Source organism: Terrapene carolina, unplaced genomic scaffold (assembly GCF_002925995.2).
Source record: "Terrapene carolina triunguis isolate 2854851 unplaced genomic scaffold, T_m_triunguis-2.0 Scaffold58, whole genome shotgun sequence".
Taxonomy (NCBI): Eukaryota; Metazoa; Chordata; order Testudines; family Emydidae; genus Terrapene; species Terrapene triunguis.
In genome coordinates, this window is record NW_020664409.1 from 57,301,751 (window position 1) to 57,313,007 (window position 11,257).

The 11,257-nt window shown below is 41.7% G+C and overlaps 1 protein-coding gene across 1 annotated transcript; it reads left to right on the top strand.

Moving 5' to 3' along the window:
- The first annotated feature begins 332 nt into the window (after nucleotides 1–332).
- On the top strand, nucleotides 333–11,181 carry LOC113408035 (extracellular sulfatase Sulf-1-like). The gene is made up of 5 exons (XM_026659735.1): nucleotides 333–353; nucleotides 692–751; nucleotides 1,089–1,323; nucleotides 10,436–10,675; nucleotides 11,033–11,181. Exons 1-5 carry the CDS (start codon nucleotides 348–350, stop codon nucleotides 11,179–11,181), a joined length of 690 nt encoding a protein of 229 aa, XP_026515520.1. The 5' UTR covers nucleotides 333–347.
- Nucleotides 11,182–11,257: the final 76 nt, after the last annotated feature.

Consider the following 11,257-nt stretch of genomic DNA (forward strand, 5'->3'; position numbering starts at 1 on the left):
GCAAAGCAAAACTTCTGTGCTTGCATCAAGTCTTACAATAGCAAGGCTGTTTGACTGACAAGCACCGAGAGGCGGGTTCTGAGAGGCATACTGAGCTGAATCTGAAAAGGGAGTATTGAGGAGAAGGGTTTGCAGGAGGTACTGTGCATTATAGATGATGCACTCAGTTCCATCGTTGATTGATGAGAGACAGTTATGTGCTTTCACAATGCTGGGTAAGATTGTCCGGACGTCACTTAATATGAGATCTCTGTCAGTAGAAAGATGACTTTTCAGTGTAGTGATACAATGCAGATTACAAATGACAGCCATGCTGTTCTGTCTGCTTCATGAGTGTTTAATATCTCATGCAGGTGAGTTAATCTAAAATAATTCTATTGCTTTCCAGGTGCCATCCAGCTGAAATTAACACTTCTTATTCTGAGAGTTTCACAAGTGATTATAAATGTTGTACAAAGACATATGTCAATGACAAGATTATATATTTCACTTTCCTCTAAACACAAAGGTGCAGTCTAACCAACAAGGAAGATATGCTATTATGTAAGCAATGGTGAATGTAGATTTCTTATATTTTTTTTTGTTTAGTGCATGAAAGAAAAGCTCTGATGTGCAATTCCAGAGTTAGTTCAGAGCACAATAAGTTGAGAGGTCTTTGACTAACATGTCTTCTGCTTTTTCCTTCTTTTAGGGCTCCTCCTACAGATGTTCTGAACAGCTGTGCATCATAGCAATTCATTACTATACCCAGGTACTGCATTTAAGGAACACTGTGCTGTTTTAAAAAAAAAAAAAGAAGAAGAATGGGGGGTGAAGTGTGAGGTGTACATTGGAAGTTGTATGAATACAAAATGCAGTCCATAGACTAACTTGGAGCAAAAGTAAAATGAAAAGTGAAGTTGCAAAATGTCCAAGTGTATTCTCAGAAGATGACTTAGTATAAAGCTACCATTAATCTATGTGAGTTGCTGTCACACTACTCTGTATTTGCTAGTTTTAACTTCTGAATATCGCCTTTCTCCAAACATTTTTGCAAGTTTATTCACTGTTTTGGCAGCATTTCAGTTTTAATCTTTTTCTCTCCACAGATCTTGAAAACTAAGGAACAGACACTTTGGGACAATTATTTTGCTTGTGATATTGAAACTACAATGAAGTATTATTGCTTTGCACTCCTTTTGACTGTGCTCAGTACTGACTTGCTAAGAAGTCTCTGTACTACTGTCAAATCCCCAAGGTTCAGAGGACGTGTGCAGCAGGAGCGAAAAAATATCAGACCCAACATTATTCTCGTACTAACAGATGACCAAGATGTGGAGCTTGGTGAGACATAATTATGTTATTTGCTACTCAGTTTCCTTTACACATGTATTTCAGTAACTTCTGCTATATACATGATAATTATATTCAAAAATGTGCCTGTTCTGCAATGTTATTAGACATGGTTCACGGATTTGGAAATTATATTGTTAAAAATTGTATTATACATTTTATTGCTCATCTGATTTAACTCAACTAATTCCAGTTTAGGGGATAAGTACCTAACAATCAGCCATGTTAACCTAGGAGGTTGCGAGGAATACAGTATGTAAAAACATATAGGGCCAAAAACAGTTAAAAAAAACCAAGCAATTCAATTCATAATATTTAAGTTAGTTCTGACAATCTGCTTTTATATAACCCTTTAAAAAGTTGAAGCTATTGTTACCTATTGCATGGTACCAGATAGATAAAAAGCTATATTTTCTTTTTTGTCATATATAGTATATGATCTGATATATTACACACACACACACATGCAAACTTGACCTACTTTCAGATCACAAGCTTATATTATTTATATGTAATATTTAAATATGTTTAAAGTCAAGCTATTTTCATACCATGTGAAGTATAGGAAAGGAGGCCAGTTTAGTTGTCCTGTGTATATGCAATATTTGATCACAACTTGGACAACATATAGGAAATGATTTTTTCAGAATTTTCTGAGGGGGGGAAAAATGTTTAAAATATTTATATGGACTTCTTGAAGATCATCTTCTTGGCATATTTTCCCGTAAATACTCTAGAAAGATATTAACCACTAAGCTTATCTAATTACGGGCATTTTTGTATTTGTTATGATTTGATAATGACTGTACAACTTTTTGGGCTGTTAGTCCACAAATAATAAATTCATATTTCTTATTTTAGGGCTAATCCTGTCATTGGGCATAGTGAGTTTTCCCATTGAGCCCTTAGAGCTGTCTGTCTAATCTATTTTATTTGTGTCTTCTCTAATCACTGGTTTATTTAACCATGCAGCGTAATAAATGGCCATCCAGTGGTTATACACAATCCTCCATTATTAGTCTAAGAGATTCTAGAGCTGTTATGTAGATTTGTTTCTTTTAGTTACAGACATTTTGGAAATTTCTGTACAAGGGTCAAGCCCTGGCCTTCCTTCTATGGCTAAACAGGGGCCCATTTCCACTGGGCACTGGGCCAGGCTGTAGAGGCCATGTAGAAAAGAAAGTGCACACAGAACAGTGCTTCCTGGCAGCTGTCTTCACAAGACCATGGAGAGGGGATTGTAGGTATGCTGGGAGAGTAGCAAGGATGTAGTAAATCTCTCTGTTCACATACTGGAACTGCTGACTCAGAAACTTGCTTAGGGGTTCACAGAGGGCTGTGGCTGGTGTTGCAGGCCCATAATGAAACCACCGCAACCTGCTTGTACATATGCCTTACCACTGGATTGAAGGAATGTTCTGTTCTCCACAATCCCTGCATAGTTTTCCCATACACAGGAAATTTACATACCCTTTGCACAGTGAACCAGGATTTGGCCCCAAGACATGTCATATTTTTTTGCAGTTTCAACAGTAGATCATTCTGCTTATTTGAAAGGTTTAAAGATACATTATTTTCTACATATGAGTCATCATTTTTCTGTTTATGACCCCACGTGGGCAAAGCTGAGTTTCACACCCTTTAAAATATTTAGAGTTGCTTATGCCATGGCATCAGGAGGGTCTAAGACTTATGGAATGAAACAAACTCTTTTAGTATTCCAACATCAATGATTCTCTGTTCTATTTTGAGCACAATATATTGGATAACTATGCAAATCACATACTTTGTAAGAGAAGATGTTTGCTTTCTGAGTGTAGAATCATTGAAGCAAAATATGTAAAATTCACCTCCCCTCTGTCCTAGAGTTATGCAGAACAGTGAAGTAAAATCCAGAACATAATTTGCAGAAAGCTGGGAAGTACCACAGAGTGCACGATAGTGTATAATAATGTTACCCCTTGTGACCCATGCAGCTAGCCAATATTCAGGGCCTTGTGAATTGCTTATTTCAATTAGGAGAAATTGATGGAGTCAGCTGTTTCTTTGATGCAACTTTGTGTATTTTACAAGGAATGTACATAAAGTCCTGTTACCCCGAACACAGTAGGAATCAAACACCGGGAGACAGTTTCTTTGCTCACAATTCCAAGCCTCTTTCCAGCCAGCACTCTACCCAAACTCTCTCACTGTTTTTTTTTTCAGAGTCAGGCTACCCGAGTGCTTCTCTGGCTGTCTCTGGGACTTCTTCTTCGCTGCCTTCTCTGTCTTTCTCCATGGTGTTTCTGCCAATTCAATCTCACAATTTCCCTCAAACAGTCCCCTCCATTTGCATTCAGCCTGCAATCAAACCCCTCCACCCAGATAGCTCAGATTCCTGTGCAGCATTGCATGTGGCCTATGTTTTGGGGGATGGAGTCCAGCTATCTATTCCATAAATGTGCTTGATAGCTTTTTATATTTATCCTGAATGAATGAATGGCTGTAACACACAGGTTCACTCCACCCCCAGTACAACAATACATTATACAATGTATAATGTCACGAAGGATATGGGACTCATAAAATCTCATTGGGATTTCCAGTTGATGGAAAACATCTTTGTAGGTACCAGATTTGGGCTTGTGACCCACAGATTGGGAACTGTTGTTATAGTGTGTGCAAATTGATACCTGTATAGTGGGAAGAGGGAAATACTTTGGCTTTATTTCATTCCCCCCCCCAACACACACACACACACACACACACACACACACACACAAAATAAACATAATGACCTATTCTTGAAATCAAAATTAATCTGCTTTTATGAATGGGGAACAAAGATGTATTATTTTTCACATATGAGAAATATCATCTTCTAAGCTGGGCCACTGAGAGCTTGAAAATACAGAAGACTACAGAGTGGGGTTGTGTATTTTCCTTTAACCTTCCCCATTTTTTCTTTATTTTTTTTAAATTGATTGCTGTTTAATAAATTGTATTTGCTTTGAACTGTATGTAATGATCAGTGGGATCCTCTCCACAGGGTCTGCTCTGTGGCACGGGGACATCACAATCAGCGTCTCTGGAATGTAAGGGAAGATCACAGTCTGTTCCTCACAAGTCCCAGGCCTTCTTGTCAAGCCCTAGCTGTGCTGCAGGGATGCTGCAGGTCGGACACTTGCTCTAGCGGTGGCCAAATGCCCTCAGGCTCTAGGTGGCAGGACCCTTCTTCCCAGCGTCGCCCCCGCCCCATAGGGGTTACGATCCCCCTCCAAGTCTGGCCTGCAAACCTCTTGGCTGGGGGCATCTCCCTGCGCTGGGCCCGCTGCCCAGGGTCCTCCTCGCTCTCCCCAGCTGCTCACCGCACCCAGCTCCAGACTGCTCCAGCCCCAGCCCCAGCTCCACTCTGTCTCAGCTCCAGCTCCACTCTGCCCCAGCACTGCTGCTGCTCTGCCTCCAGCTCCCTGGGCTGCTTCTCTGGCCCCTCTGGCTCTGGTTGCTACAGCTCTGCTCCCAGGACAGGTCTGGTCTCCGGGCTGCTTCTGTGACTCTGCTCCCAGCACTGACCTGCTGCCTGGGCTGCTTCTCTGGCCCCTCTGGCTCTGGTTGCTACTGCCCTTCTCCCGGCACAGGTCTGCTCTCTGGGCTGCTTCTATGACTCTGCTCCCAGCACAGCTTGGGCCCCTGCTCTCTCCTTAGCTCGGCCCCACTCTGTCTGACCCAGGCAATTCCAGCTCACACAGAGGACGGGACCCCCCGGCCTCCTGACTCCCTCATTAGCCCGCCCGTCCTGTCAATCAGGCTGACCTGGAGCATTGGCCTCTCCCCATTGTTCCTGGGGACTGTGAGTGTCAGGGTCCTGATTTCCCATTGACACTTTCCCTTACTTTTGGTACTGGGAGCTAGACAAAAAAAAAAAACAAAAAACAAACAACACACTGAGTTTTAGTAAGGGGCATCAGTCCCCTTTCACGTGAAAAGGAGGCAGCCTAACCTGCCTTTGAAGTGTTCATTTCCAGTGGGGTAAATCTATTAGCATCAGTTTCGTAAAGTGCATACCTGGTGGAATAAATAAAATAACTAAGAGCCAGATCCAACTCTCATTCAAGTGAAAGGGAGCCTTTCCATTGACAGTAATGTATTGTGGCAGCAGCAGAACTGAGCAGTTACTTTCAAAAAATTCTGTATCTTTAAATCCCTGCTATTTGTCTATATTTAGTTGAATATTTTCCTATACACATTTCTATACAAGTTTGCAGGGTGAAAAGAGCATCTGTGAAAGGGTAATGAACACTACTCACCATGGGCCGAATCCTGCAAAGTGTGCATCTTCAAAGGTCACATATACAAGTATTATGGCAGACCAGACTACTCAAAGGAGAGATGTAAGGGCTCCCACATAGGGTTGCCAACTGTCTAATCGCACAAACCCAAACACCATTGCCCCACCTCCTGCCCTGCCCCTTCCCCAAGGCCATGCCCCTGCCCCGCCCCTTCTCTGAGGCCCTGCCCCATCACTCCATCCCCCCTCCCTCCGTCGCTCACTCTCCTCCACCCTCATTCATTTTCTGGGGCCGGAGGTTGTGGTGTGGGAGGGAGTGCGGACTCTGGGCTGGGGTTTGGGGCCGAGGGGTTCGGAGGGCAGGGAGGGAGAGGGGGCTCCGGCTTGAGCCTGGGGCAGCAGGTTCGGGGTTCAGGAGGGGGTATGGGATGCGGATTCTGGGAGGGAGTTTAGGTGGGGGGGGCTCAGGCCTGGGGCAGGGGGTTGGGGTACAGGAAGGGATGCGGCTCCAGCTGGGCGGCACTTACCTCGGGCGGCTCCTGGAAAGTGACTGGCTCCTAGGCTCAGGGGCGGCCTGGCCAGGCGGCTTTGCGTGCTGCCTCTGCCTGCAGGCACCACCCCTGCAGCTCCCATGGCCACGGTTCCTGCGCCTTTGAGCCAGACATGCCGGTTGCTTCCTGGGAGCCGCGCGGGGCCAGGGTAGGTAGGGAGCCTACCTTAGCCCCACTGCACGGGCCGCTGGACTTTTAGGAGCTTAAATCTCCCAGATTGGCTTCAGTAGCCGGGAGATTGAGGCCTATTCTGGGAGACTCCTGGCCAATCTGGGAGGGTTGTCAACCCTACTCCCACAGAGTTAAAAACACCAATACCTCATTTTCCGTCTCCCACTTTAACAAAAAAAAAGGAAATTTGATGCAAAAAACTAAGTCAAATTTCAGTTGCTAAAACTAATATGTCAACCCCACAAAAAACAACAAATCAGTGTTTGGGGTAACTAGTTAACCTGAAATCTACTAAATTGTTTAAAAATAATTAGGGCTGTCAAGCAATCAAAAAAATTAATCACAATTAATTGCGCGATAAAAAATATTAATTGCACTGTTAAACAATAATAGAATACCATTTATTTAAATATTTTAGATATTTTCTACATTTTAAAATATATTGATTTCAATTACAACACAGAACAGTGTCTAGTGCTCACGTTTTATTTATTTTTATTACAAATATTTGCACTGTAAAAAACAAAAGAAATTGTATTTTTCAATTCACCTACTACAAGTACTATAGTGCAATCTCTTTATCATTAAAGTTGAACTTGCAAATGTAGAATTATGTACAAAAAAAAACTGCATCCAAAAATAAAACAATGTAAAACTTGAGAGCTTACAAGTCCACTCAGTCCTACTTCAGTAATCGCTCAGACACACAAGTTTGGTTACAATTTGCAGGAGATAATGCTGCCTGCTTCTTGTTTAAAGTGTCATATGAAAGTGAGAACAGGCATTCGTATGACACTATTGTAGCCGTTCTCACAAGATATTTACGTGCATGCTGCGCTAAAGATACATATGTCCCTTAATACTTCAAGCACCATTCCTGAGGACATGCATCCATGCTGATGATGGGTTCTGTGTGATAATGATCCAAAGCAGAGTGGACCGATGAATGTTCATTTTCATCATCTGAGTCAGATGCTACCAGCAGAAGGTTGATTTTCTTTTTTGGTGCTTCACGTTCTGTAGTTTCCGCATTTGAGTGTTGCTCTTTTAAGACTTCTGAAGATTTTGGATGGCACCTCAGATTCTTAAACCTTGGGTCAAGTGCTGTAGCTATCTTTAGAAATCTCACGTTGGTACCTTCTTTGCGTTTTGTCAAATCTGCTGTGAAAGTGTTCTTAAAACAAACATGTGCGGGGTCATCATCCGAGAGTGCTATAATATGAAATATTTGGCAGAATGTGGGTAAAACAGAACAGGAGAATTACAGTTCTCCCCCAAGGAGTTCAGTCACAAATTTAATTAACATATTATTTTTTTAGTGAGCATTATCAGCATGGAAGCATATCCTCTGGAATTGTGGCTGAAGCATGAAGGGGCATCCGAATGTTTAGCATATCTGGCACGTAAATACATTGCAACACCGGCTACATAAGTGCCATGCGAATGCCTGTTCTCGCTTTCAGGTGACATTGTAAATAAGAAGCAGGCAACAGTATCTATCGTAAATGTAAACAAACTTGTTTGTCTTAGCGATTGTCTGAACAAGAGATAGGACTGATTGGCCTTGTAGGTGCTAAAGTTTTACATTGTTTTGTTTTTGAGTGTAGTTATGTAACAAAAAAAATCTACATTTGTAAATTACACTTTCACAATAAAGAGATTGCACCACAGTATTTATATGAGGTGAATTGAAAAATACTAGTTCTTTTTTTTTATCATTTTTACAGTGCAAATATTTGTAATAAAAAATAACAATATAAAGTGAGCACTGTACACTTTGTATTCTGTGTTGTAATATAAATCAATATATTTGAAAATGTAGAAAAACATCCAAAAATATTTAATAAATTTCAATTGGCGTTCTATTGTTTAACAGTGTGATTAATCTCGATTAATTTTTTTAAATGTGATTACTTTTTTTAGTTAATCATGTGAATTAACTGTGATTAATCGACAGTCCGAAAAATAATTAAAGATAATTTCAGATTTAAAAATTTTATTAAGATGATGTAAAAAAAAAATAGTGAACAGAGTTTGAGCATAGAAGTTTCTGGTTATCAGGGAATAACATACAGATTATCGAGGGTGCAAAGTTTGGTTTAAGATAAAATGGCATGAGGAATACATAATCTGCAATATCCCCGATTGGGGGTAAAAGGTTGATGGGTCAAAGTACAGACATTGAGATATGAGGGTATGAAGTTCATAAAGTGGCTATGTTCGGGTGTGGAGTATAATGAGTGGAGATGATGATGAGGATGGATTGACCCTCATTTGGTGAGATTTAATGTTTAGGGAGTTTATGGTTCCAGTTCATATAATCCAACGGAGAAGGTCACTTGGTCCCTTTCTCGTAGTGGGAGAATGATGTCACTCTGGCTCTCGCCTCCTGGTACTGTCGGTGGCCGGTGATGTGCTTGATGTAGATGTCCCTGGACCATCCGATGGCGTCTGAGACCATGAGGCGCCACATGAGATGTGCGTAGCGTCGACCGATCCCGCAGGTCCGCAGCACACGCTTGTTGCAGGAGTCCCAGGCACCCAGGGCTCCGACAATCAGGGCGTCCATCTGCACCTCATAGCCCTTCGCTCTCAGGGTGTCAGCCAGGGGGGCGTTCTTTTCCAGCTTACGAGCTCGGGCTTTGCAAAATGCCGGAGACTACACCTGGCCCTGAGCCTTCCTGGCAATTTTGTGACTTTACAATCCCATTTTTCATGGTTTGCTCTGTGATAGACCCATACAGAAGAACAGGGGAACAGTAAAACTGACAGTAAGCAAAGTGCTGTCAGCTGTGCAAAGTAAACTAAAATATAACAGGAGAAGCTAAAATCCACTTCTGAAAATCCCCAAAGCTGTAAAAGTACAAAACCGCTCAGTGACTATTGCCTATTGCCTATTGCCATCCCTGCCCCCCCACTTTCCCCCAAGTTCCTGGCTTGTTGGACAACTGACCATTGCAAAACTTTGGTAGCTAGCAGCAAGTACTCACAGACCCTAGCACAAGTGACCAGGCTCACCATTTCACAGCAAGAGGCTGCTGTACACCTGAAGATCCTACCTACCGTCCTCATCTTTTTCTGTAACGTGAGTTTGTTGAGCTTCAAAGGGTTAAAAAAAGAAAATTAAGATAACCATGTCCAAGTCCTTAGGCTAGACCTATGCATAATGATGTGATCATAATGAACACGAGTTTGGTTGGGACTGCTATCAAAAATTATTTTGCGGATTCAACCACAAATGCTAAACTGACTCAGAACACAGGACTGAGGTATTGCAGAGGCCTGTGTGTGGCTCCTCTGCATGGGGACAGATTTCACCCAGTGAGGTTATTGTCAATGCATGTGGTCTCTTTTTAGTGTGATTTTTAAAAAATAACTCTGTGCTTTGCCTGCTACTTGGTAAATGAATAATTAAATCACTGTTGGCTGGGTGTCTGCAAAAGCTATTGAAGCCTAATGCTCCGCTAATTATTGTAAGGGTTTATTTGTTTTGCATGTATTGCAGTAAAACAATATTTTTTTAATCCTTTTGAGAAGTCAAATAGCCATTTATGAGAAGTCCCAGGCTTCAGTGGGAATCAACTTGCATGAGTTAGGAGTATTCACATGAGTAAAGGGCTGCAGGATCAAGTTCTAAATCAAATTAAAAATTAGTTAGAATTGGAGCAAATATTAAAATTTCTTATCCCTTAAAGGAGAGAATTTCATTGAGAGTCTTCAATGTCAAATAGAGCTTATTAATTCTTAGAATGGTACCTATTTTACTTATCTTTTGTTGATGTGTTCTATGGCACCATCTATCTTTGCACAATAATGTTCAACCGGATGCTGGCTTGTGAATCTGCCTATCAGATTAGTCTACACTTGTATTTTGTGACTGAGCAAGAAAAGAGCTCAAACTTCCTAGAATTTTGCAAAGTGTTTTTGGTGACATGATCTAAAATGTTTACTTTTCCTTTAAAATTAGAGCTAGCCAATGAAATGTTCCAAGCCAACAACAGAAGGCAAATGTAATTATACATTTATATACTTAAAAATCAGGTGACATGATATAAATGTATTTTTAGATTCTTCTTAGCAATGGTATAGTAAAATCAGTTATTCTTTATTTCAGGGTCCTTGCAGGTGATGAATAAGACTAGAAGGATCATGGAGAATGGAGGTGCTACCTTCATCAATGCCTTTGTAACCACCCCAATGTGCTGCCCATCTCGGTCCTCCATGCTGACAGGGAAATACGTTCACAACCACAACATATACACCAACAATGAAAACTGCTCTTCTCCTTCCTGGCAGGCAACACATGAACCACGTACCTTTGCAGTGTATCTCAACAACACTGGCTATCGGACAGGTAAGAGACAATTCCAGCTCTTTGCTAAAGAAAAAGATGGTGGACATTACGGGGGGTATACAGTAACTGGCAAATGTGGTCTCGAACTAGGTTTAAGGAGCAAAGCAGTGGCTCAGTGTTGGAGCAGGGAAAAGGTGTGTGTCATGAGTGCGGGTGGCACTGCCTATTTGTAATGGCTTAGCCAGATTTACTGCCTAAGACTGAATAAGGAATCCCACTTGTACTGGGAAGCATATTTTCATATCTGGATGTCTCATGTGAGGACTAGGCTGTTGAGCAGTTACACCTAGGTGAGAGATGTGCATCGTCATGGCACTGTGATGCTGAGCCAGCATCCCTTGCCCTGATTATGGTCAGTATTAAGGCCCAGTTGTGGAGAAGCAGTTATGAGGGAAGATATTTGGGCCACTGTGGAAACTGGTACCAAAGACCTCCCAGGAGTGAAGATGCGTATGGTGGGAGTGAAACAAGATGAAGATGAGAATTTAAACTTTAATATGGGGTAATCTTCACTTTCATTTTCGGAAACTGAACAGAAACATGTATTTAAGGCAGTGGTTCTCAAACTTTTGTACTGGTGAC

What these genes read in the sequence shown, in the direction of transcription:
- LOC113408035 (XM_026659735.1), top strand. An exon ending in CAATTCATTACTATACCCAG is followed by an intron (nt 752 to 1,088) that starts GTACTGCATTTA and finishes TTCTCTCCACAG; the next exon opens with ATCTTGAAAACTAAGGAACA. An exon ending in TGACCAAGATGTGGAGCTTG is followed by an intron (nt 1,324 to 10,435) that starts GTGAGACATAAT and finishes TCTTTATTTCAG; the next exon opens with GGTCCTTGCAGGTGATGAAT.